The sequence below is a fragment of the Buteo buteo genome, chromosome 16, assembly GCF_964188355.1.
Source record: "Buteo buteo chromosome 16, bButBut1.hap1.1, whole genome shotgun sequence".
Taxonomy (NCBI): domain Eukaryota; kingdom Metazoa; phylum Chordata; class Aves; order Accipitriformes; family Accipitridae; genus Buteo; species Buteo buteo.
The window spans coordinates 30560729-30588686 of record NC_134186.1 but is presented as its reverse complement, the minus strand read 5'-3'; the positions used below and the strand labels follow the sequence as shown (position 1 = coordinate 30588686).

General features: G+C 44.6%; 2 protein-coding genes across 2 annotated transcripts; both read right to left on the bottom strand.

Annotated features, from left to right (window-relative positions):
- Positions 1-2888: 2888 nt before the first annotated feature.
- Positions 2889-21310, bottom strand: IVD (isovaleryl-CoA dehydrogenase). Its single transcript, XM_075048512.1, has 12 exons — positions 21121-21310; positions 18896-18985; positions 16893-16944; positions 13918-14087; positions 12376-12469; positions 11769-11905; positions 10610-10706; positions 7377-7470; positions 6038-6119; positions 5540-5644; positions 4800-4872; positions 2889-4657 (listed from the first exon to the last, which is right to left on the bottom strand). The coding sequence occupies exons 1-12, from the start codon at positions 21268-21270 to the stop codon at positions 4524-4526; spliced, it is 1278 nt and encodes a 425-aa protein (XP_074904613.1). The 5' UTR covers positions 21271-21310; the 3' UTR covers positions 2889-4523.
- Positions 21311-21420: 110 nt separating this feature from the next.
- Positions 21421-27056, bottom strand: KNSTRN (kinetochore localized astrin (SPAG5) binding protein). The gene is made up of 8 exons (XM_075048513.1): positions 26935-27056; positions 25735-25867; positions 25528-25584; positions 25199-25298; positions 23367-23481; positions 22998-23059; positions 22775-22849; positions 21421-21876 (listed from the first exon to the last, which is right to left on the bottom strand). Exons 1-8 carry the CDS (start codon positions 26996-26998, stop codon positions 21745-21747), a joined length of 738 nt encoding a protein of 245 aa, XP_074904614.1. The 5' UTR covers positions 26999-27056; the 3' UTR covers positions 21421-21744.
- Positions 27057-27958: the final 902 nt, after the last annotated feature.

Here is a 27958-nt window from a genome sequence, read left to right as displayed (position 1 = left end):
GGGAGCTGCTGGGAGCGAGCAGGTGGTCCTACAGCAAAAGGCAGCAGACTGGAAATCCCATCTGGCAGCCCCAGCAGGCGCCTGTGGGACTCGGGAGGTGGTTTTGGGGGGGGGTAAACCAACCCACGCAGCTCCCTGCAGAGAAGTGGGGGCAACCGCTGCCCTGCCCAGGATGCTGCTCAAACCCAGGTCCCTCTCACACATCCTGAATAGCTCGGCGTGGTTTGATCACGCCAGACTAGATGAGGTTTGCTTTACCCACAGTTCAGCCCCACACCGTAGTCATAGCACCCTTTGCAAATAGTCCTCGATAATAAAGCACAGCTGGTCTCACTGCAGCCAAACCCCTCCGCAGCAGCTTTTACCTTGCAGACGTATTTTAGAACAAGCATCCTTAGCGTTTTTATAAAGCAAACACTACCCTGACGCTGTGGGCGTCTCCTCAAACACATGCCTCTGTTTAAACTCCAGTTTTGGACACAGTTTGGAGGACCCACGGTCCCATCTGCCCCAAGAAGCACGAGGCAGGACACCAGAGATGTTACAGCCTGTCTTCTCCACTGCATCTTCCCTTTTGACATGAGTTTCTGCATCAAATACATTTCAGTACCTGTTCTGGCAGCATCATAGCTCAGCACAAGCCCACCTTTTCCACAACAAGCTGGCTTTTCCTGCAGACAGCTGCAGAAAGGACTCACAGAGCAAAGGGGCATCGATTAAGGACACAGAACAAGTTTTCTTGTGCAAATACTGTTGGTATTTATTGCAGCTTGCTCGGTTGTACAAGGAGGAGCTTGAAGAGAGCAGAGCTGCAGCATCTGTGGCAGGAACACTGGGCAGGCGGGTGTGACCCAAACCTTCCTGCCCTTCCAGTGCTCAAAACAGGTCAAGAACCTGCTCGGTGTGGTGAAAGCCTTGGTCTTGCACACCTACGCCACGGCTGCAGCCGACCGAGATCCCGAGATTAGCACATCCTCAGGTTTAAGTGTAGCTGTTTCTCTGCAGAATGCCTTCAGCTGCAAAATTCACCTGTAAGAGATCAAACCGAGCAAGAGCTTTGCTACCTTCAGGACGTTATGCTCAGTCTGTTCTTCCATCAGGTGTTCAACCACAGGGAACAAGCTGCAGAGCAGCTCTGATCACGCACAGCAAGAAATAAATCACCTGAGCTGGATGCCCCCAGAGCCACCAGCTTCAGCATGGGAACCCAGTGTGGTTTTTCTCCTTTCAAGAAATCAATAAACTGCTAACCTGTGAAGCCTACCCAGCTGCTACGGATGGATGCTTTACACATGCAAAACAACTGTGGGAGTACCTCAAAACTCAGGCAGCTGGTGGGTACTGCTGGGTGCAGGTTCTCAGTCCTGGCCTTTCCCAGGACAGGCAGCACTTGTGGATTCCCAGTAAGCTATGAGACACTTCTCTATGAACCTGCCCGTTCAAAATACCCACATTTTATACACACTGCTAAAATAAACTCCATGTTTACCTTCATGAATAATTCCCTCCGCTCTCCATGCTTTCTCTGCTTAGTAGCCAGCCAGCTGCAAACAGGACAAGTATCTTGAAAACCAGGAAAGGGGCAGCACATCTAACCCTGCCCTGCCATCAGCCGAACGCTTATTAGGCTAGGACAATTTCCATTACAAATTCAGAGCAGACACCGTTAAGAGGCACAGCGTCCTTGTGTGTTTTCCCTATTAGCTCTGCTGCTCTCCAGAGGAGGCCTGAGGCACAGCCCAGATGTATCACTATAAATATATGTTTTTTAAAATGAGAGTTAGGGGAAAAAGCCGTGGTTGGTAAGAAAGAGGGGAGGACAACAAGGGAAAGAAACGCTGTACCCATTGCTGCTGCCAGCCCCAATGCGCTGCAGTGGGTACCAGGCAAGGTCTGCATGTGCCCTCTGAGGAGCACAGACCACCCAGCAAGCGCTTATTTTATTAGTATCATATATAGATTAAAACCCTATCCCCTGAAGAGCCCTCCCCAGCCCTTCTTTTTATACCACAGCGAAAACCTGCTCAGTGCAAGAAAAGGCAGCCCTTTCCCAAGACAGCCCATGCAGTGCTGCTGTGGAAGTGAGATTTGATTAACATAACCCTGCTTAAGATTTATGAATCTCTCCCTCCACCCTGTCCCATGATGCGTTAGACATTGATTCATTTTACCTTTAACTCCAAGGTGCCTATCAACCTAGAAAGTGAAGGCATTATTTATTATGTGTATTAAAAATTAGACCTCTCCAATGTTAGAGGACAGGTTTAAAAATATGCAGGTTCCTTCCACCTTAGAAAACCTATTTTTACCAGTCTGAATCTCACAACATCCTGGCGTGGCTCTAACACTTGTTAGAGAAGCTCCTCTGGCCAGAGATGGATCATAACACAGTGATTCAGTTCCTATGATCTTTTGAGTCTTCAACGAAAATTGCAGTGATTCATTCCCATATCAAAGAGCTGAAGAACATACAGGTAAAATATGAGTTTCCGATACGTGCTGGAGACGCTGTGCCTGTGCTCCTCACCGCCCTTGCAAGCGCTCCCACCACCTCTCTGGTTAGATTTGCCATTTTACTGGGACACAGAAAACTGCAGCTACTGTAGAGAGCAGCTGAGCCCTGCAGCACCCATTGCTGCATACCTGCCCTGGCCACAGACTGCTGGAAAAAAACATGGGCAGCCCGCAGCGCTGGGAGGGACGAGGGCTGAGGGGTTTGGGGCTGCGCGGCCACCCTTACTCATCACAGCAGGAATCTGCTACCTGAATCGCGTGGGCAAATCCAAAAACTCCTGCCTGCCCTCAGGCTTTCATGGGACACTAGATTGGGCTGTAGCAGCTGCAGCGGTTTTGTGACTTGCACATACAAGAGCAGACAACATCTGTAATCATTCTGTGATAAAATATAAGTGTCTGGTCACATAAATAAATTCTTAACATACAGTAACACACTTAGTGTTTCACGTGTGACATGCACTTCACTTCAAGGCTCATTTCCAAAGCATTTTCAGGTGCAGCTCAACAAGATATTCTTGACAGGTCACCTCTGTCTACTCTCTGCTACCTCCATCCAGGGATTAGGTTGAAAATCAAACCCTGGGACACCTCCAGAGTGACAGCCATCCACCACAGCTGAATAAACATGAAGCTTTGGAAGAAGGCACTACCACCATGACTTCAGAAGCTGTTTCTATTTCTGGATAAAGTGAAGTTCTATAACTTCTATAAACACTTGGTGACCTACCTGGCAATTCAGGAAGATTAATTTTTCTTGAATCTGTGGCATATTAAAATTCTTTTTAGTCTACCATCACCTAGTCTAGATAGATGCCAACTACAACAACAACAAAAAAAAACAAACCACAAAGCTTTACGCTCCTTTTTTTTTTTAAATTACTGGCAGATTGCCTACATGGCAACTGTTTAATTAATTGTTCTGTCATATTTACAACATCTGATTTTTCTTTGTGATTCACTCTTTAAGGCTGGCAGTATACTGTGCCATTTTCTTTAATAAGGCTAGGTAAACTTCAATTTGCTGCATATAGTATGCACTGAAAACACCCACAAATACTGCTGTGCTCACTCTGACTTCTTTAACCAACTGAAGGTGGAGTGTGAGTACAAGCTTTTGATAAAAGAACAACCTTCAGAAAAAAAAAAACCAAAAAACAAAAACAAATAACCCCAACCCAAAAAGTCAACCTCCTCCTGCCTGCTTCATTCATGGATGTCACAATACAGGTCTGACGTTTTAACTGTTACCAGAATGATGGATGGTGACACCTCTGAATGAATAACACAGCAGGAGGTAGTCAATCAGAGGAGCAAAGACTTGGGGCTGTGCTAAAATATCTTGAGAAGCAGCAGGAATAGGAAAGGAAGTATGCAAAGAAACAGATGTGGTATTTTAATGAGGTTTTAGGAATCATCACCTAAAACACCGCTTGTGCATCAATGATGCTTGAGTGCTCATGACAGCCACCCCCATGATGTGGTTGGTGTCAAGTTCCCAAAATGGAAGTTATTAATCCCATTGGAAGGTCACAGTGGGAAATTTCACCTTCCAGTGGTAATATTGTAAAATGCTAGCTATTTAATGGCACTCAGGTTTTTTTAAAAGAACAAAATTGTTCCCTCTGTGTCCATTTTTGGGGCTGGGTGTGGGGGTTTGACTTTCTTTGCTCAGCAATGGCTTCCTCTTATTTCAGGCATACTGCTCACCAGCCTGTTTCAAAGATGGCATGTTCCCTGGATGAATCTCAGCCCCATAACACTAAGAATCAGGATGGCTTATAAACAGGATGATCATGAGAAGAGAAAAAACACTTTTCCTTCCATGCTACCGTCCGATTCATTTTGTCAAAGCCCAGTCCAGCAGCATCTGTTCACAGAGCAGGCAGAAGAGAGTCCACAAGTGACGATCCCAGAATCACAAGCAGGAAGAACAAGAATTGTGCGCTCCAGCCTCTATGGTCAAAGGCCTCATGGTGGTCAGGGTGCTGTCCCTCCACTGGCAGACGTTACTTAAAAGTGGCATTAAACGCCCTGCCAATGATAAGTCTGCGCACTTCACTGGTGCCTGCCCCTATCTCATAGAGCTTGGCATCACGCAGGAAACGCCCCATGGGATAGTCATTGATGTAACCGTTCCCACCTGCAATCAAAAAGAAGTTAAAAGTCATTTCTTCTCTCTGATTTCAGGGGCTGAGGGTGGGACGGGAGAGAGCACTGCTCCTGCACTGCACTTGGCTCTCTCCAGCAATAGCTCAAAGAAACGAACACTGCCAGCGACTTACCCAGACACTGAATCCCATCCAGAGCCACCTGGGTAGCACACTCTGCTGAATACAGGATCACTCCAGCACAGTCCTAAAGGAGAGTCACAATGATGACAGTCAGGAAAGGTGTCACCTGCCCATCTCCAATCTCCGTGTTGCTCTGACCTTTCCATTACTCTACAGACATCCGCTAACAAGCCTGAACTACCTGATCACAAAGGCACAGGATTCATTCCCCAGCACATAGGAAGCTGCATCAGTCTTTCTGTCACTACAGAACACTTGTGTCAGGTCTGTAAAGGCCACATGAAGATGGAAAAAGAAAAAAAAAAAAAAAGAAAAAAAAAAGGTGCAGCAGGGGAGCCAGTCTCTCACAATGCACATCACACCCACAGGAGGGCAATGTGATTTGATTTGGGATGCAGGGCTCTGTACTTCAACTGTTAAACACTCAGTCCCCCCCTTTGATAGAGGTGTGGTGACAGTGCCAGTTGTGGAGATGACAACACCTCCAAATGACTGCTACAGTCCCTTACAATAGCCAGGATATTGTGTTTGGGCTTCTAATAAACACCTACTGATGCTGTTAAATCTGTTGCCTTGTAGAACAAGGCCTCCTTTTTCTCTGGGGGAAAAAACCCAAGCACTTAGGGCTGTCATTTTAACCGCCAGTACACAACCTACACCCTGCTCACAATTTGGGACCAAAGGGAAAGGAATTCCCCCAGCAGACACTGCCCAGGTAGAAGCAAGCTCACCTTTGCATTGAAATGGCCCTGGTCACAGGCCTTTGCCACGTTGTAGACATACTGCCGACACGCCATCAGCCGTGTGTACATATCAGCCATTTTGCCCTGCATGAGCTGCATGTTGCAGAAGACGAGAGACATTAACATGAGCAAGGGGAAGATTATTTTCTGCTTGAGCACCAGGGATCACCCATCCCCAAGCTACCTCAGAAAGACTAGACAAATGAGAAGACGTGGATTCAGCAGACGTATGAGGGAGCTGGAGGTTCTGTCAATTCACAGACTCCCAGATGTCAGTCACAGTCCCTCACCCACTAACACTGGCCTCAGGTAAACAGGCTCAGAGATCCTTTCACCTTCTCACCGCATCATTACATCATGCAGCCCCAGCACAAACTCCAGGCAACTTTCTCCATGCAAAGCCCTCCCACAACAGAGCTCTTTGTCTTCTCATTTTTAAAGAGAAAAGCAAGACGACAAAAATAACCAATTGCTTTTCTGCCTCACCTGGAAGTGGCCAATTTTCTGTCCAAATGCTTCTCTTACATGTAGGTATGGAATTGCGTGGTCAAGAACAGCTTGCATGAGCCTAAGAAAAGCACAGATATGCAGGAAAAGGAAAACAGAACTATTAATAATAATTAAACCTTGGAAGCGCAATCTAAGGCAAAAAGGTTCTCGTACCTAAAATGATACGCTGCTGTCTTCCTATAGCTCCACTCAAACAATGCTAAGAATAAAATCCAAAGGTCTCATTTTATTCCCTAGTGCTCTACACATTGCTCATTTGGGACATCTTGTGGTAAGGTCTTACCTTCTTAATTCAGGGAACTGAGAAAAAAATGTCAAAGAGCTTTCTTACAACTGTAGCCAGGACAGTTTGTGCTGCTTTTCATCTCCAGAGACTACCAACTCAAGAAGTACTAGCCAATACCATAAAAAAAGCACAGACAAGAAAAAGAAGGGTGAAAAACTCTCCTTCTGCTTTGTGGAAGATAGTCTTTCCACATGAGGATTAGTACAGAGAGACCACTTGGGAGGACAAAAGGACTGTAGGGTAAAAACAATTACCAGGGAGCTTAAAGGCTGAATAAATGAAGAACAAACCCTTTACCCAGCCCAGTGGTCCTTCTATGTGACAGTCCGGATAATGTTTTAGATTTTAAGGAATCAGTAACGCAAATAAGCTGGTTATTCCCAGAGTAATGCACACTGTAGGGATACCCAAGCAAGCAATTGGGGACGAAGGCAGATTTACCATCTCTGGAAATGTTTACATCAGGACTAATAATTTCAAAAGCATGCTCTGGAGGGTCTGTGGCCTGTGCTACACTGGAAGGCAGAGATTTGCAAACTTTCTTTCTGGCATTGCTTCTTCTATCCCTTGCCCCTCTGCTCCACATAGATGTTTTCAAAATGAAAAAAACTGCATAAGGAGTAGAGAGGTGAAGAGAGCTGAAGGAAAAGGTGGAGCACACGCAGAGCAAGCCGTGGCTGCCTGGGAGTGCAGAGCTGAGTCCCCTCCATCAGGAGTCCCTTAGAGCACCCAGCAGCTACAACACAGCTAGAGCACCCAGCAGCTACAACACAGCTAGAGCACCCAGCAGCTACAACACAGCTAGAGCACCCAGCAGCTACAGGATCTTCCTGCTCTGGCTTCCTTCCCACAACTCCGACCCAGCTGCCTCCTCCCAGCCGCCTTTCCTCTTCTCTCAGAAGCTGCCCCAATATCTCAGTTCCCCATCTAAGTTGCTTCCTACTGAGAGCTGCAACCCCAGTTGGAGACCCAGTGGGGTAGGTGATTGTGAAGGATACTTCTGGCGTTACAAAGATGACAAACCCTTACCCCAGTGGCCCACCAGACAGCACGAGTCTCTCCAGGTCCAATCCACTCATCAGAACGTAGACTCCTTTGCTCAGTGTCCCCAAGATGTTTTCAGCTACAATTGGCAAAGGAAAGTGATTTACTTATGTGCAAAACTAAGATAAGCTATTGTCTGAGGGCTTGTGCTCGCTGGGGAGAAAATTCAAACTTTCAAGTCCCCTTCACCTTTCTTTTTGGCTTGAGACCCAAACATTCAGGATGAGCGAGACAGGCACTGAGTTTTGATACATATACTTCCTACCACTGAAATGTCTTTCCAATCCAACCAAAGCCCAAAAGACAAAGGCAGTAAAGGCAGTAAAGTGTGTCTACAATCACTGCTATTCTCTTGCCTATTCTCTAAGAGTAAGGTGCTCTCCAGAGATCTTCCAGCTCAGCATTTATACCAACAAGAACAGCAGACTTAATAGCCTGGGAGGACAAACTGGGAGTCCCCTTCACCATCCCATTAGTTTGTGCCTAACCCAAACTGACAGCGTTACCATCTGATGTCTACTGAGTGTGTATTTGAAATGAATGCACATCCAGGTCTGATATGCTTGGGTCACCTCTCTGAGCATTCCCAATACAGGAACCAAAGCTTACACAGGCAAGCAGTCAAAGCTCACCACTTACCACATGTTGGAGTGATATATATTAGTCTTCTGAGATTGGAGAATACAAATAACCATTATCCCCCCTTCTGTGAGGGGGGCTGAACAGAACATTGCAGTTATTATAAATAAACACTTTAAAAAGACAAGTAGTATTTCTGTGAAAATGGAACAGGAAAATAGCCACATTAGATAATGGGCTGAGAAAAAAACCTCAGGAAACTCTTTCACTTTGGGACAATCTAAAGCACGCACTGATGTTAACAAGCATAAAAAGAGAAGCAGGAACAAAAAGCTCATCTCGGCAAGGCTGTACTCTTGCAATCAGGAGAGAACTTAAAGACTGACAACTGTGCTTTGTAGATGGAGAGATTATCCACTGATCACACCACACAGGAGAACTGACATTTGCTTCAGGCTTTGATCACAGAATCACAGAATGTTTTAGGTTGGAAGGGACCTTAAAGATCCTCTAGTTCCACCCCAGCTGCCATGGGCAGGGACACGTTCCACTAGACCAGGTTGCTCAAAGCCCCGTCCAGCCTGGCCTTGAACACTTCCAGGGATGGGGCATCCACAGCTTCTCTGGGCAACCTGTTCCAGGGCCTCACCACCCTCAGAGTGAAGAGCTTCTTCCTTACATCTAATCTAAATCTACCCTCTTCCAGTTCAAAGCGACTACCCCTTGTCCTATCACTACATGACCTTGTAAAAAGTCCCTCTCTGGCTTTCTTATAGGCCCCCTTTAGGTACTGGAAGGCTGCTGCTATAAGGAGCCTTCTCTTCTCCAGGCTAAATAACCCTAACTATCTCAACCCATCCTCATAGGTGAGGTGCTCCAGCCCTCTGATCATCTTCACGGCCCTCCTCTGGACTCGCTCCAACAGGTCGATGTCCTTCTTGTGTGGAGGCCACCCGAGCTGGACGCAGTACTGCAGGTGGGATCACAAAAGATCCAGAGGTGTGATATGCAAAGTGAAAATGATACAGGACTTGGATAAATGCAGATAGTCTCCTGAAATAAGCAATCTGTTTTTCAGGGGCACAAGCTCATGGACTGCATTGTCTCCTGCTTATTGAAAAGCACATTGATGTAATGTATGGAGAAATGCAGCCTCTGCAGGGCCATCATCATGATATTGGAACTAGAAAGAGGAAGAAGAATGAAGCTTGGCTTTCAGAGAAAAAGTTCAAAAGCCCCACAGACAAGAAAGAAAAATACTAATAGCAAACATTACTTTGAAGAACAGAACACAAACGCCAGCATCAGTAATAATAAAGTGACAAAGCTGTTCATGAGTAATGACATCTTGCAGCTAGAAAAGGACTGAATAGCCTGAACACTTTCCTGTAGCTCCCAGGAAAAGGGATGGATAGGTATGTGGTGAGCTGGAGGACATGCGTGCTGACTGCACAAGGGAGGCAGACCTGCTGGCTGCATATCACAGGAAAAAATTAAAAAAAAAAAGTTGGGGCTCTGAACCAACTTTTACCAATGCAACATGACCAAATGAATCCATGGACAACAGTTACTATGAGAAAAACACCAGCCACTTAGCGAAGCATGGTTGACAGTGAAACCCACGTATTTTAAAGTGGATGGAATTGCAGTGCTAGAGGACATCTTGACCTGAGAGAAAGATCCCGCAGACATATGAAACAGCATCAAACTGGTTCAGCTTCCAAGGCAGAAGATCAGAAGCAGCATTAATGGCCACAGTGCAAAGCATGTTAACTTTCAACACTGCAATGATGTTCTTCTCTGAGTGATGAGAAAATGGAAATCCTGTTACCATGAGAACATGCTGTTCTGTACGGATGATTACCCAGGAGATGATCTGAAGACTGGGGCACTGGCCTTTCTGATTTCAGAGTGGAGGGATCCAATAAAGTTAGAAATGTCAGATTTCAGCTGAAACTCTTCCACTTACTGCAAAGCAGCTTTTGGTGGTGTATGGGGAGCAGGAGAGTTACTTGCTCTGCCAATATGCAATTAGCATTTTCATGAGTCCAGATAAGGCATCGCCTCCGCTTGCTGTATAGAGGCTGTAATTTTTCTATCAACAAAAACAGCCACCAGAGTAACAAAAATGGCCATTACTGTGGCACCTGCTGTACTAACTAATGGGGGAAAGAAAAAAGGGCCTGTCCATTCTCAAGCCCTGACCCCAAAAGAACTCAGAAATGTTACAGGCAAACCAAAAGTCTGTTGGATAGTCTCCAGTGATTTTGGAGAAAAAAAAAACCAAACAACTTCAAGGCAAATAAGCTCTCCAATATACAAGATGGGAAGCTCTAATGGAAACAAACAAGTTCCTTTGGAAGCCTCACGTAGGCTTTGCAGAAGCAGTCGTTAAGAGTTTGGTCCATGAGGGTGAAACAGGAGTGACCTAACAAGGGATGTGCTCATTCATGCAATCCAGCAGATTGCACTTTTCCAGTTTCACCAGCTCTCTTGTGAAGCTGCCAAAGAGCAGATAACCATCTGCAAAGCCCTCTAGGTCACAGTCTGAACACGCATGTAATTAGTGATCCAATTTATCTGATCAAGAAGACAGGAAACCAGCACATGCATACTGCCATGATTTCAACCCAACTCACCAGGGATCTTGCAGTCTTCAAAGATCAATTCACAGGTATTAGACCCTCTCATTCCCAGCTTATCGAGCTTCTGGGCTGTGCTGAAACCTGGCATTCCCTGCAAAGTCAAGACATTCAAAATACATTTCAAATCTCAATTCTGACAGTCTAAATAAAATCACTACACGTCTGTGAAATTTCCCTGACGACATGAACGTGCATAGGGTACCAGAAGGGAGTCCAAATAAACTGCCTGCTCTGGGAACAAGAATGGTGTAAGTGCAATGTAAGTGCAAGTGCGGAGGAAGCAAATGAGCAGAGAAACATGCACACGTCGGGGGTACGTATGAACTGAGTGCATCTATTTTCTAATGCACGTAAATGTTAAATAAATAAATTATTTGGACAGCTGCCAGCACTGACTCTTCTCGAGTAAGGGTTGCAAGCTTGCCAGTAACTGAACTGTTCTAATCATTACATCAGGTTAAGTCCATCAGAAGGTTTACTGATCTCCGAGATTTTGTATTTCTAGTACCATTTACTTTATTACAGCTTCCTTGTGGTGACAGAGATGTGTATAGCATAGCCTCAAATAATTAAAAGGGAAGGAAAAAACCCAATAGATTCCTGTTTTCCAAGGGCTCCCTGTTGAACAGCCTGTTTCTTCTCCCTTTGGGCTGCTCTGCTTTGCATGCATGTTTGGGTCATTTCAGGATTCCAAAGGGGCAGTGAAAGAAAATGGGAGAAAGAGATGAATGGAGCTATTTTAATGTTTTAACTTAAAAAAACCAAACAAACCACAAACACATGAAGTTAGATAATAGGATAGTAGGACATATTTATAAGGCCTCCAATATCTCTGACAATTTTTGGCAGCAAGCAAGCCCTTTTATATTACAATCTCGTCCGTTCTCTCTACATTTCTAGCCCTAAAAACTGGTTACATGCTTGGATACCAAAATCCAGGAGTGCCCAGCTGACAGTGCAGTATGCCATGTCACTGGGGCAGAGGACTAATCTCATGAGTTTATAAAATTCAGGCACAAAGTAGTTTGTCTTTGAGCAAGGCGCTGACAGATGTAGAAAGAAAACTAGCTGGCTTCTAAATGAGCCAGTTAGGGTGAAGGAGTTAGCTTTAAAAAACACACTACAATAAGCTTGTGAGAATTATTAAACCTACCCTCTCCACAATGAATGCAGTTATACCACGGGAGGCTGGAACAGCATTAACATCAGTTTTAGCATAAACGATGAGAACATCTGCATCTGGCCCATTGGTGATCCAAAATTTGTTCCCATTCAAAACAAAGTAGTCTCCTAGAAGCGAAGAGCTGCAATCTGTTAGCTCACAACAGAGCAACACCTATATCCTCACTCTAATTACTTCAAAACAGGCTTCCAAGGATGCTCTTTAAGACCCCCACAAACGGCAGGCACAAATCCTTCCCAAGTTCAAGAAAACTCATTTCCTTAGTTTCTGGAGTCCAAAGACAGTTTAACAAATGCCTGACAAACTAAGGCACCTACCACTGGTTCCATCATACCACCAACCTCCACCACCACAATCAGAAGTCCACTTTTAGACCTTCAACCACCCACCTTGTGTCTTCACTACCTGGCTTTTTCACACATTGAGTCTCCTGGGAGGCAGCACAAGCCTGCAAATATGGCCTGGTATACCCAAGACTAAGCACCGTATCTCAGTGGTGTTGGGAAGGTTAGTCTAAATTTACAGGAGACGTTATTTATGCTGGCTATCTATCCAGGCAGCACGTGACAGGCTTTACCTTTCTTATCTGCTTTCAGCTTCATGGACACAACATCAGATCCAGCATTGGGTTCGCTCATTGCTAAGGCTCCAATGTGTTCCCCGCTGATTAGCTGGAAGACAAATATAAGAAAGGAAGGAAGAATAGTAGCATTGTTTCTGTTCCCTCTTTAGCTTGCCTTCCAATTTTTTTTTTCTGCACTGAATCTCCACAGTAGCTGTTCTATGCAAGAACTGCAAACAAGAGCCGTTGCTCCTGGTAGAGTCCTAGCAGGGAGCTCCCTTGTGCTGCTGTGCTGAGGGAACAGAATCAAATCACAGTGGGGCGAGAAGGATGACTCAACTCATGTCTGAGCTAGATGAGTACAGCCCTGCTTATAAAACACCATCTCCAGGAAGGTGCCAAAAGAACCATGCAGGCAGCCATATGCCTTTCACAAGCTCCTTGTTCTGCACTTTATGACTGTCCTTTTACATAAACAAGAGTTGTTCAACACAAAAGGCCAATGAGGGGGATGAAAAGAGATTGCAAAGTTCTTAGCAATGTTCTCATAGCCCAGTCCCCCCACACTCACACTACAATAGCATATGGACACCCTCCTTCTGTGCCTGCTCATACCAGGCTCTGGCATAGCTGTTGCTTCCTCTTCACTGTTCCTTTCATCCTGCCTTTTTTTTTTCTTTTGCTCCATGTGTACTTTTATCCATCTTCTCCTCCTTTTGATCTCTTATTTTTTAAAAAAGAGACTCAATGCTTAAGATACATGTTCGACCAATTCAATCCATCAGTGCATTTCTACAGAAGTCTTATGATATGCTCAAAACTAGTTAAGTACCATTAAGTACTCTGTCATGAACCATGACAAGTAAGAACTAAAGTGATAGCACATCTCATTGGAAAGCAGTTACTGAGGGCATTAAAATTCACCTGAGCAGCACTGAGGACAATTCAGGGTTACATATCAGCATGCTGCACAATGCTTTCAGGAAGCGACACTGAACTTTGCGTGTCGTTTAAATCAAGTTTCTTGCACTGATAATTTTGCTGAAAATTTCAGTAGCTGGGATTCAATGTACTAGTTAAGTTTTTCCATGCATTTAAATACTGAAATCTGTTTAACGTGCTTTTGAGTCACAAACATCAATGCCCCAAATGATGAAGTTTCACATGTAGTTAATTAGCGTAGGCAAACCAAGAATTTGGGCAGTGAGAAATGGAGAATATAAAATGGGAAAACAGTGACTTTCATTCAGAAACCTCAAAATGATTTGGGAATTTGGAAGAATATCATCCAGTGTCGCCTCAAAGCCTCATTTAGTAACACAGCTCCAGAAAGCTGGACTATGTTGCCTACAGGCACAGACCAAGGTCAATATGGATTAACAGACAAAAAAATTAACAAGCTAGAGAAGGGCAAGTTTGGCAAGTACAACATTTTCTAAGGTTGGGTGGCTGAAATTGGCTAGTGCTTAAGATGCTACACATCATGAAAGACACTCATCCTTGCATGCAGCCAAAACCCAAATGTTTTCCAGCTCCCCCCCAATTCCAGCCACATACCTTGGGCAAGTACTTATTTTTCTGGGCCTCATTGCCGTTACGCACCAGCTGGTTGATACAAAGATTTGAGTGGGCACCGTAACTAAGCCCAACAGCTGCTGATGCACGAGAAATTTCCTCCATCACCAGGACGTGGTCCAGATACCCCAAAGCAGATCCACCATATTCCACTGAAGAGAGAAGAGAAACTTCACGTTAACCACCATGGAGTATATCACACACGCACAAGATCCCAGTGGCGGGCTCAGCTTTGTTTGAGATCTAAGACACTTACAAGAGAGCTTCTGGTTTTGACTGATACTGTCCCCAAGCTGGGCACCTCTGGCTTTCCCCATCCACTCTAAATTTCAGTTTTCTTATCTTAAAGGCGCAGTGATATTACTTCTTCAGCATAATCAATGATTTACTTGTACAGCATAGTTTTATACATATAACGTGCATAAGGGTACATCTAAAACATGCTACCAACACTTGCACAATAGTGAGTCCTTCTCATCAACCATCCTTAAGTGCAACTTTAATATTATCATGAAGATTAAATCACAAGGTGGCAACCTGTATTCGGTGAGAGGACAAAGGAACACAGGCAAAGTTTTTAAAGTCCACGTTTGCCCTAACAAGGACGCCTAAACAAGTAAGGAATCCTCAAACTACTCAAAAAGTGGGGCACTAGGGACTTCTCTAAGCTCACAAATGTGCAGGAGACCAGCATTTTGATGGGTGGCCGATTCAGAATGAGAATGATCCATAAATGTAACTGCTATAATTCACCAGTAGCAAGAATGTGGATTTCAAGAGAGGATGAAGTGAGACAGAGCAGCATGACCATCGGAGCTGGCAATCTAGCAAGGCATGCTGAGCTGAGTCTAAAATCGGTAGTAAAGATAAAAAGGCACACAGTAGAACAGGGAGAGAGAGAAGGCAGGAAAAAAAGAGAAGGCTGAGAAATGCATAATGGCCTTGAGCAGCTGACAGCCTACATAAATACATACATATATATACCTACACACACATTTATATACACACAAATACAGTCACATCCCAATGTAAAAGCTTTGTTCTACAGGCAAGAAGCAAGCGATTGTACTGCTAAGATTAGAACTAAAACAGAAGGAGGTAAACACTGCAAAGTAGTCAGGGAGGTAATCCAGGAGCACTTACTCGTCATCAACATGAATGCTGTAAGCAAGCAGCAACAATGGTAAGAGCAAATATGTTTGTAGGCTCAGAGTGGCCAAAGAGCTGAATGCACAGCCTGGGCTCAAAGAGGGCTACTGCCCCCAACTCATCAAATTAACACAATAGCCACTGGCATTATATGCAGTCTTATCTCCTATGTCACCCGTTCTGACTCCTGTCTTTATCTGCAGGGCTCTTTACCCTCTGAAATCACTTCTCTCTACTACAAATAAGAGTTTGGGGTTTTACTATCAATATCCTAAAAGACGGGTTTAACAATTTCTCATATATGCCAAAACAAGAGTTTTCTATTCATTCCTATGGAACGAATGGGTTTGGTGCTATTGTCTCAAGAACGGAAAGGTAACTGCCTGCTGTAAGCAGTACTGGCCCATGATTGCTTTGTAGTCCAAAAGGTACGAGAAAATAACCCTGCCAGACAACTTCTCATATAATACAAAACCATAGTGTGATTTAGAATGACACTGCCCTTTCAAAATTACTCTTTATATATGACATGCCTGTATTATTGTTCCATGGTAGCTACATATTTGCATTTTTTAAACTTAGCTCTTTATAAAATAAATGGAAAACTACATCAAACCAACATAGCTTTCTTAGTTCTAAAAAGAAAACAAAAAGCACTGTTATTTAAAATGGTCCCTTAAAAGACTTGATCCACTGGTGCCCAAATATACCATTTAATTGAGCATACACCCTCATAAGATTTCACATTATCTTCACATCCTAAATCCCAGTCTCCACCTCCTACAACAAAACCAATGCCAATAAAGAAACTGCACGTAGCTATACAATCAAAAATAAGGCAAAAAATTCTGGGCATAGGAGGGTTTTAGAGGTAAATCTTTGAGGAAATCAAAAAGGACAGGACTCATGAGGGGACGGCTTATTTATAGTGTGGGAAACTGCTGTAAGCCTCAGGCACAACATCAAAGAAGAAAGAAGGTAAGAGTGAGAAAAAACAGGAGCAGCAGTAAATTGGGAAGAGTAAAGAGAAAGAAAGCAGAAATACAGACTCTTTCAAGCAGACTCAGTGCCACTGAAAGAAATGCAGAGGCATTATTTCAACACATTGCTATTCAGCTTGCTTCTGCAGAAGCCTTTGCACACACACATCTAGAAACACAGACTTTACGATGGGGAAATAAAGGCCCCATTGGCTGCTTTTCTCCACTAAGGGCTTCTCCTCATTACACTGTGTTAGTGCATTCAGCATGACCATAGCAGCCTCGGTAATCTATAACATTAATCAAAACACTTTTCAACTAACCTGGACAAGGCTGAATAAGATTTACCCTGATTTTTTCTGACTGGTTGGATATGGTCAGCTCTCCATTAGCTATCACAGCTTTTCACAACGTTGTTTTATACCCTCTAACTTCTCCTATTAGAGATGGATGTTTGTTCTAGGATACTTTTATCTATAGCTCTCGTTCTTCAAAACTTGCAGCAAATGCTTCATATTGGAGAAGCGCAAACATGTTCAAGTTGCCTGTGTTATATGTGGAGAAACCATTTCTGAACAGCACTTTTAAATTGTAAAAGGCATTTTGTAATCATCCAGAAGTCTAACAAGAAAAAAAGGATTCCGATTCAACGAAGAATAACAAAGTTGCCAAAAAGAGTTTTTAAAAAACATGAAGCTGGAGCTTCTGGACAAAATGGATGTCACATCACGGATAAAGCTGTTATGAACTGGACAGGGTGAGTTTAAGTAGACTCTCTTTTGTTTGAGGAATCACCCACCAGAAGGTAAAACATGGGAACAGACTTACCAGGAGCTGTAATCCCCAGAACTCCCAGTTCCCCAAGTTGCTTCCAAAACTCCTACAAATACAGAACAAGCAATCAGTCCAGACTCACTGTCAGGGCATCAGCATAAGAAGTTTTCCCAGGTAGCTCACCAGACACATCAGTTTACCTTATTCTTGTGATATCTCAGAGATAAATACAGCAATACCTATGCCTCCTGCAGCAGCTTCATCCTTTGGACTAAGGACCCAGAAAGACTTGACGATGCTAGTTACGCTACACATGGGAGTAGTCTGTTGAATTCAGTGAAAATTCACAACCTAAGTTTAGTTCTGGAAGGACAAGTCCTAATATTTAACTCATTGCCTGGTTTAAGGAGAACTTCGTTGAATTAAAACCTCCCATTAGGGAGTGTAGGTTTCAAAACCTACACTTCTACACTTTCATACACCATCTCTTGCTAAAGATTATTTAGGATGTTATGACTTGAATTTATGCTTGTCTTTTTACTTCACACATCCTTGTCACCGTGCTTTGGCAGTACTGCGTAAGCCTATCAACCTGTGGCTGCCTCAAAGAGTGGTTAGCATAAGCGATCCATGACTGAAACCCGAGAAATACTTAGAAGAGTTGCTATTAGCTGGCAGTTTAACTCCTCAAGTAGAACAGAAGCTGATAAGTAAAGCCAAAGAGGCCTCCTTGGGAGAGGTTAAAAAAAGATGGGAATGTTACAGCTGAGGCAGACAGAGGTGCTGCCCGCCTTGCAGGTGGTACGAGAAAAGTTATAAAAGGTGACCACAACAGAGAATTTGAGAACACTTTGGACTTGTGAAGCTAAAGGAGCCAAATCCACAAGGGCCACTCAAGTACATAACCTGTAGGTTTTCAAGACTTCCAGGACACGAGACACACATGGGGACTGGATAGCATTACTGAGTTTTGCTTAGTTGGACATGTACGCTACAAAGTTCATCTGCTAGAGGACAAGACCTCCTTGACTGCTGACTCCTCCATTTGCCCATTACCCAGATTTATCACTCTGGCAATACCACCACTCAAGTGACAGCTACAAGATTCGAGGCACAGAGCTGCCGGCTGACTTGAGACATACACATCAGCTGTGTCTGGCACACAGCATCCAAGAATAAGAGGGAAGCCATGACATAATACAGTAGCAAACGATGCCACCAACGAGGACCACATTTATGCTGGAGGGGCCATCTCTTTGCTGCTGCTTCAGACTTGCAGCTTCTCCTCCGCAACATGATGGACATGCAGGTGAACGCTTGTCACACGGCCTCAGTGTCCAGTGATGAGCGTTATCAGTGAATAGTCTCCACAGACTTCAAAAAGTATTATTCAATAGCTCTGGATGACATCTGGTGCGCCAGACTAAATTTATATACTTAACTTCAAAGCTGCGCATATACCCCTGAAAATGTCAGCATCAGAGCTCTGGGAAATCCTAGCAGATGTTCTGAGCTTTTTAAGTCTTGTGGAGCTTATGAAAACCAATAGTTAGATCTCTCATTTTCATCAATCAAACCATCCTATTGCACAGAATTTGTTGTTTTTATTAGGAAGGCAAGTTTCAGCTCAACAGTCAAACCACCCTATGTCTCAGCATTTGCACACAATATTTTCACAACAAATTTGAAAGGAAACTCAGATGACCAAGAAAGGGTCCTAGCTAGGAGAATACAAAACACATATTAGAGGAGGAGTCCGAACAGAGCCAAGCAGAAATACCACTATAAGAATCTAAATGAGACCATTACCAATCTTTTTTTTTTTTTTTTTTAATTGCATGCTGGCTGGGTTCTGCCCCAGGTTGTTGAAGTTTTGTTAACAAAAGACAAAACAGGAAATAAAAAAAATTGTTTTCTCTATGGCTTTCAAGTCTGAAAAGTTAATGCATATGTTCCTGTGGTGTGGACCGGGATTCTTTGTCTGGATTAATGTACAGATCAAAGTACAGACAGGCTTTCAATATCATCTATTTTAAATGCACACATGAAATACTTGCCCGCATGCCTTTGAATTCATTTTCCTGGTCAATCTGTTGGGCCTTCGGAGCCAAATGCTCTTGACAGAACTTTGTCATGGTCTGTCTAAGCTGGGAAAAGAGATGAGAAGAAACACATATGTTACATCTCATCAATATATTGTCATCTTCTTCCCTAGGATACTGCTAACATCGCCCTGACAGGTGACTGCAGGATCCCAAACCCAGAAGCACAAGACGATAAGGAAACCGATGTTTCAGGTTACTGGCTGAAAGACCATATGGAAGGCCCTTTAGTCTTTAAAGGAGAAGATACTGATGTACTCAAGTTCCTTTCAGCATTTAACCTTAACAGTCTTACTCCAACATGAGAGAATGCTACTTAACTACTTGCCTGCACTAGGGCTTCAGGGGATGTTTTTGGTCAGAAAACTCTGAAAGCTGATGAACAGAGCTTATGATGTATTGTCCCCATCCAGTAGCTGCTTACAGTTTCATTTAATTATATGCAGATGCCTGTAATAAGCATGCATACTAATTAAAACATGTTAGTGTATCAAACTGGAACTACGTTAGCTAGCCTACTATTTTCTACAGAGAGAAAATTTGATAGAGTCAGGTATGCTCATTGATCCAAGCATTTAAAAAAAAATCTCAAAATCTTTTTCTAAATTTTAAAAACTGAATACTTACATACACGTATTCTGCAGAAGTCTCTACACATACTAAGAAAATATATACAGTATCTTTTGAAGTGTTTTTAATATGAAGATTTAAAAACTTTATCTAGATATTATGGTAGAGCTTAATAATCCCATTTTTGCTTTTTGTTCTTTATTCCCACAAATTAATGCTGGTGAAGGAACAGTCTTAGAGACGGAAAGCCTCTGCTGTATAACCAGAGCCTGTAGAAGGGGCAGAAGTAACAAACCAAAATATCCCCACGCTTCTCTGTCTTTCTCTCAACACCACACCCAAAGCACCCTCTTTTTTACAGTTAAGAAGATATGTTAGTTTCCATGGCCACCTAGACCTTGAAATCCAGTACCACCAAACAAGCTTTCCCCCTGTTAATAGATTTTAAAACCTTATAAAAACCAAACCCAAAACACATTAGATATGTTTCCATTGTTACAAAGTTGACAGCAGGGAACTTGAGCGTAAAGCTTAAAACCATAGTAATAAAAAAAAATCTTAAACAATTAGAGATTGAGGGATAGACTCAGACATCCTTGATACTCTAAGCCAGTTTTTAAGTTACAGTGCTGTTACTTTACAGCTTCACTAGCAGTACTGAAGATTTATTTCTGATTTTTTCAGCTTTTCCACCAGATAGATATGAACTACAAGAATATTTTCCTCCTTTTACACCTGCTGAATGTAGAAGCACAAAGAAAAATCAAGTTAATTTGAGCTGATAAGGCTATAAACCATGAACACAAACTTGGCAAAGAATAATTCTGTAGTAAGAAAGGAGAACGAGTAAGTTTATTCTGTACATTCGTGTGCTTGCACTATCATAGAAAGTAAGGCTATAGCTCCAGACCTGAGAAGCACCAAGGAAGAGAGTTTCGTTGGCAGCAGCCTGTCTGGACCCACGCTCTCAAGACACAACCTTTGACTCTGTGCCCTGGGGCAGCAGGGAGTAAGTGCTACGATGGCTAACACTAGGCTGCTGTCGAACACAGTAGGAAACAGTAAAGCTAAAAACTATTATCCTGAAGCTTTAGGTCCCCTACTGGGCAAGGGAACAAGCTGGGGGAGCTGCAACACCTCTATCTGAGAGGATTTGACGAGACCCAATTAATTTGTTTCTTTGGTGAAGCTGTTTCTGATCAAATAGGCCCAAGCTGAACGCCGTGGACTTTCTTTCACGCGTCGTGCGGTGTTTTCTCGTGAAGAAGCGCCTTCCCCCGACGAGGAAGAGGCAGAACCACCGGGGACTGCCTTTCGGCTGGGGCCGGGCCGCCCGCCGCCCGCAGCTCCCGCCGGACACGTGTCCGGTGCGCGCCTTCCCCGCCGGGGTCCGCGCCACGCCCCCTCTGCGCGCCCGGGGATAGGCCAGCTCCCCACAGCGGCGGCCAATCACCGTCCGCCATCCCCGACACACCCCCGCCCCTCCCGGCGGGGAGGCGCGCCGCCGGGGCCCGGGGCCGCCCTCCGCCACCCCCGCCGGCCCCAGCATGGCGGCCCGCCGCCGGCAGCGCCCGTCCGCGGGCAGCCCGGAGAGGCGGACGGGCCCCTACCTGTCGCTGCTCCTCGCTCAGCCCGTTAACCGTGTCGTCCACCGCCAAGCCCGCGCAGCCCCGCCGCAGCAGCCCCAACGTTTGGCGCCGCCGAGCTCCGCGCAATCCCGCGCCGACCACCGACCGTCCGATCACCACCGCCGCCGCCATGGCCGTTCCCGGGCCGGGACAGGCGCGCAGGCGCGGCCCGGCCCCGGGAGAGCGGCCCGCCCCGCCGCCCGCCTTCACCGGTGGGGCCCGGAAAGCGGAGGGAGGCGGAGGTGGGCGGCGGCAGCACTGCCTCGGGGAGGTCACAGCGTCTTGTGCGTCCTTCCAGTACGTTTAATGGGTTAAAAACACGAATAGTTACAACAGGCTGACGGATCGAGGCGGATGAGCCGTTCAGCAGCAAGGCGTGCGGTAAGAAAAAGGTCCAGGCAAGGCCCCGGCAGATGTGGGAAGAGCAACAAGTGCTAGCACAGGCAGCCGGGCCGCCTTTCCCGTTCCCACCCCCCCGCAGGTGCTGTCCCACCAGAGAGCAGCGACCTGCTCCTTGCTTTAATGTTAACAACTAGGTTTGTGAAGTAGAGAGCACTCAACTAGGAGTAAAACGTCAAAAAAGACAGTACAGTCCATCCTTGTGCCTCACATAGCCAGGAGCAGCTCCAACTCATCGAGCGTTGCTGAACATTCCTTAATTTCTGCTTGAAAGGAGGAATGCTTCTCCAGGGACCGGTGTCTCTCTTCTTCCGCTGATTTCCACTTAGCCATTGCTGTCTGTGTAGAGAAGTCAGGGCACACGACATTTTACTGACACTAAAGTACAGAATAGCAAAGCCAAGTTCTAAAGCAGCTCCAACTAAAGCATTTGAACTCTTCAGCAGGGTCTTGCCTGCTAAACTTAAGATCAGTCTGCCTTCACTGGGATAGCTTGTACCCCTGTTCCTTGACGAAAATGGCAATTTACCTGTGACCAAAGTTTAGGAAGTCTGATATAATAGCGGTTTCATTGACTAGCTCTTAAGCTTCTTACCAAGAATTGTAGAACTGTAATTTAATGACTATTTTGGTCAGTATATAGACAATATTATTGACGCTGCTTGTGCTTGCATACTTCTTAGTTCCCAGAGAGACTACACCCGAGGTCACCAGTCTGCAACAGTTCCCAAGTTAGATCAAATCTTCTGAATTCCAGTGTAACAGCCAGACTGGTGGATCAGCATTCTGGCAGTGGTGCTTACAACCACCTGCAACACAGTCTTGAAAACTCTCGCCTGCAAGGAGCTGGTCTAAGCAGAGACAGCTCCATTTCCAGTACTGACATCCATCTTTACTTTGGAATTGATTCAGTCTAACTTGAAAGCTATCAGTCATTAATATCACTTTCACCTTCTACCTTGTTTCAAGTTCAATTGTATACAATTCAGCTTGAAATGACCAAGATGAAAATTAACATTGCCCTGCCATAAACTTTGCTTTAAGCCCTCTATTTAGAAGGGGAGCAACACATACAGTTTCCTTAATGCACATATAACAAAACATGACTAATACTGCAGACTCTTGCTGTCTAGCTCATTTGGAGAATTGAGCAGCACTGGGAGGAGCAAAATAACCTTCAGATTCTCACTCAGCAGCAAGCACTCATTACCTGGTTGAGTCAAAGTCACACTCTTACCTGAAGCACCTCCTTTTCTTTTGCAGCTGTTTGGTTAAATAGCCTCAATTCTTCTATGAGCTTCTCAGTTAACAGCTGAAGAGCCAAAAGGAAAACAGTTTAATATAATGCAATTAAATGCAAGTCTCAGCAGCTGTCTCCACAACATCAGTAGAAAAGGGCAGTAGCACACAAACCTCTCAAAGCCCATTTAACTCCTTTCGCTCTTTCAAAATTTTCTTACCATTGTCTGCTTCTGGCATTCTTGTGTCTTTTCTTCCTCCTCCAAAATGTTGCTGCCTGTAACTAATTTATGAGGTGCATTAGTGAACCTCTAATATACAGATAGCTTTGCTTGTAAGAACTAACAGCTTTTCAAAGTAAATTTCTACAGCAAGAAAGACTAAATTATTTTCTAAGTTTATCTGGGACAGGACATACTACAGGAATCAGCTTTTTCTCTTAAGCTAGAAAAAAACCCATCCCCTGGAGTTACAGCAGTATTTCCTTTGCAAGGAAGCAGAGTCCAAATGTCTTATGAACAGTCACAATGGGGCAGGAAGAGTTCTGAAGAATGAGTACCAGGATGGTATGTGAAATGCATAGTCCTTACCAGGATCAATGCTTCTGCTTTCTAAAATCACCATGCAAGTCTCCTGAAATTTCTTGAGCTTCTCAACTTCTTGTACCAGGCCTTCATTCTCCTCCTTTAACTCCTTTATAATGCCCTGTTATTAACACAGGTTGCAAGTGAATCAAGTTTCCAAGGAGATTTTCTCCTCGTTAGTCAGTAATACTGAGTGTGATGCTAATGGCTTAACAAGTGCTCTGCTAGGACCAAGAATCAGATCTTGCCCTTCTGTCTCTACTACCATAGCAAATTAGTCTGTTGCAGACCCTTACTCCTGCTTCTTGACAGGATTAATACGTTTATCACATCTGCATGTCATAGCCATTACCAGAAAAATTTGACCCTAGAGATAAATTCTTTCTAGGCAATCCTAGCATATCTTTTCTTGTGCTCCCTCTCATATATATAAATAATTCAAGCATTTGATGCATTGAAGAGCGTAGAAACATTGGGAAGAAAAGGGCATCTTTGAATCTTTAAGCCACAGTGCTTTTCCCTACACAGTTCAGATATTACCAGGCAATTGGATAAGCTGATCAACCTCACAAGTTGAATGCAATTCTCCAAGAGAATCAATAAGTATGTGGATTAGGGTGATCCAGCTGATAGTGTCAGAAGCTTTTTGAACATTTCATAGGAGGTCTCAAAGGCTCTTAAAGAAATCAAGCTGTGAGATAAGAGGAATGATCAACTCACAGATTAGTAACTGGTGGAGAAATAGGAAATAAAGTGAGCTTTTACAACTGAAGGTTACCAGTAGGGCCTCTTGCACATGACAGAAATTGTGCCAAGTGTGTCCTAGAGTGATCTGTAAGAGGCTGTGAATAACAAAGTGCCTATTCTGAATCTGAACTTGATTCAAGAAAGTCAAATCTGTTTGAAACAGAATCCACTGAACAGTTCCAGCTTTCTTCAGCCTTTCCTCCAGTCCCTTAATCATCTTAGTGGCCCTTTGCTGTAGTCTCTCCAGTATGTCCATGTCTCTCTTCTACCAGGAGCCCAGAACTGGACCAATACTCCAGGTTTGGCCTCACCAGTGCTGAGCAGACGGGAAAAAACTTGCAGAAGAATACAAAGACACTAAAAGATTAGGCAACAATATGATACATGAGCACATGAAGAAACATAAGCTTATATAAACTGAGCTTTGCATTAAATACTCAGAAGAAAATGAGGTCAGGATCCCTCAAACTTAGTGCATAGCAGTGACCAAAATCCAAGTAGAATGTTCTTCGTTACTGAAATGAGACCATACACATTCCCGAACCTACATCTTCAATACTGTATGCACTTTCACACCACACTACGTGATGGGTTAACAAAGCTAGGAGAGACTGGGCAAAAGGAATAAGGAAATTGAGTAGCTTATCTACCATATGTTAGGAGCTACAGAAGAAAAAGAATTAATAGACCTCAAACCATCAATGGCAAGTGATTACTTATAGTTTCTCTTGATGTAGGTAGGAAGCATCTGGCAATATCAAGGCTGTTTTAATAAAATTTCATGCAAGTGTATAGCTGTGAACTTGAAATATTCTCCCACAATGAGTTTAAAATGGAATTAGAGCCCTGATGACTATTTAACAGTGATCTGGATGCATTATCCATCCAAATATGTCTGCAGCTCTGCTGATTAACAGGTTCTAGCAGATATCACAGGTATCGGAGGAGAAAAACCCAGCCCACCCAAACTCTACTGACTTCTGATGGAGACAGGAAAATGAGCAAGACAATCCTTTGATCTGACCCAGTAAAGATCAGAATATAGGAACTACTCAATGATTTATTTATTTCCCCCCCGCCCCTTTCCTTACCTGTGCTCCTGTTAGTCTGGAATATAGCTGTTGTTTGGCTGTTTCTAACATCTGATTCTTGGTCTTCAGCTCTGATTCTAGTTTGTATCTGTTGAGAGGTCTGTAGAGTCAAACATCAAAGATTTAGGGGCAAAAATATCAGTATTATACATCTTCTCTTTTACTTCCACAAACATGCCCCTTTTTGAAGCATTTGCTCTTGTTTCTGACCAAGAGCTTTAATCAGCAAACTTGGCAAGAAAGTTGTACGGGCGTGAGAGCTCATCATAACCCTCCAAGAGGTAACATTACTGCATGAGGACAACTAACAGAAATTTCAGGAAACATACCCTCTTGTAGCTGTCTTCTTTGAAAGCGGTTCCACTTTCTTGGCAGATTTAGGCAACCTTAAAAGATGGGTAAAATACAGTTACCAGAAGACCACTGAATTCTTGCAGATTACCAAGTCTGTTGGTCCGATAAAATTTCCAAAATGCTAAGCCATCTTTAGGATATTTGCCAAGTAGTAAATCCATCAATATTTTACTTTCATTTACCCTTGGTTTGTAGCTTTGAAGACACCATCTGCAGGAATGTTTGAGCTAAAGTTAAAATTGGGATCTTTGTTGAACTCTAGATCTGCTGTTTTGCTGACACACTGTTTCTTTGAAGGAAAAGCCATTTGCATTTCTGCAAGAAAAAGACAACAATGAAAACACTACAGTCTGCAAGAGACCACCATAATACGCAGAACTACTGGATTTCTTACACCTTCAATTTGAGCTAAATCACAATTATATGTGGCTAGAATGGAGACTTGAAGGCAGTGACAACTAAGGGCAGTCTTCAAGTTTAACCCAGGATTAAGGGTCCAGAACAAGCCACAGATAACTCAGATGGTAGACAGTGTTAAAACACAGTTACTAGGCTAGCACTAATGAGACAAAGTTTGAAAGTGATAATAGAGGCATGATAATAAGGGAGGTCCCAACATCAAGCAGACAGTGTGCCACAGGGCTCCAAGCAAAGTTGTTCAGTACTGGAAGCAAAACAAACACAGCCCACTTGAAGCTCTCAGCTAAGAGAGCTTCATACTTCAATTCACTACGAGTAGATACACTTCTAAAATAACACTATAGAGAACTAGGTTTCTATGTAGAGCTTATTTGGCCTTAAGCCACAGCTGTTTGAGTATATAAAGCTTTGTTCACATAGTGGGTTTAAGAAGCTTCCCCCACCCCAAGGTATTTTTCAGGTGACATACCCATAAGCACTAGAATAACATGGCAGTTTCCCCCGATGCAGACTAGCGCCCAGGTTTTTAACATTAAGCCTAGCTGCCTCACGTTTCTAAAACGCTGTAAGCAGTATCAAAAGCCTTATAGAAGCAAGAGCTCCCGAAGGAGAGGATCTGTAACCTGCGTGGGCCGCTGCGTGCAGTGAGCGGGAGACGCGCTCTCCTGGGGCCCAGCACTGCCCGGTCGGGCTGAGCCGTGAGGCAAACAGCAACCGCCCGCCCTCCTCAGAGGGTAGAAAAAGAGAGCTAGCCGAAGCCATAGAGACAAAGCAGTCGAATAAAGCCCGTAATTAGACTTCGCGACGGCCACCTCAGACCAAGGCAGTATCGGAGCTCCCTAACAGACACCGCTCGCCCCCGCCCCGGCCTAACCCGGACACCAGCCCTCCGCCACCTCGGCGCCCCACCGGCGGAGCAGGACAGAGCAGAGCCCTCCTTCCCTCCCGGAGAGGACACGCACCTGCGGGCGGCCCGGCGCGGTGAAGCCCGCTGTAGACGGGGATGCGGGAGGACTCCCCCTCCATGGCGGCCCCGCTCCCCCCCTCAGCCGCCGTTTGAATCGAACCCGCCGCCAAACGGTCGGGCGGCCCGCGCGCATGCGCAGGAGCGCCTCTCCCTCTGCGCGCCGGCCCCGCCCCGCGGGCCGTTGCGCGCGCTCCTCCCCTCAGAGAAGGAGCCGCGGCCATGGCGGGTTCCCCGGGCGGGTTCGGCGGCGTTTCACCTCGCAGCTGCTTTCAGGGGAGCCGGCCGCCGGCGGGGAGGGTGTTCCCCGCCTCCCGCGGCCTCGCCCTGTGATTCGGGCACTCGAGGTCCGGAGCCCTCAAAGGCTTCTGCGGCCTTGGTGGAGTCCTCCCCGGCTGTGCCCTCAGGGCGCCGGTGCTTCGTTTGAGGCGGTTAAAAGTGCCCTCCCACGCCGTAAGGGGAAAGGAGGCACCTGTGTAAAATGTTTCCAGACTTTATTGGATGTTTTCGCAGTGTTTTTCTAACTCAGTTTTCAAAATGGGTGAGAAGTCCCTCCAAATAGCAAATGGAAGCAGCTCCCGTGTGGAGAGGGTTTCAGTCAAGTGTTGGCTCGCAACCTGAGGGCAGCTCTGGTTGCCAAAAAACCCACCTGAACACCCAGTATGAGAACTGCACTATGAAAATGCAAAACTGAAATAACGTCATGTATTTCAGGTGTTGTTAGTAGCTTTAAAAGAGCATATTCCTAATGGACATAAGGCAGTTGGGGCCTGTCTCCCACAGAGCAGGGAAAACTCCTTGTGGGTGTCAGAAAGAGCAAATCTTTTTAAGATGTATGCTTTCTTGTTGCTGGTTGTATTGGAAAATATATTAGGTGCTTGAAGAAAATGAACCACATTGTTCGTGGTGAAAATTAAGCATCACTCGGATTTAGGAAAGTTTGTCATAAGCATTTATTTTACGTCAACTTGTATAGAGAATGTTTTTTTCAACAGATAAAGGCAAGGAAGTGTTTGTTTTCC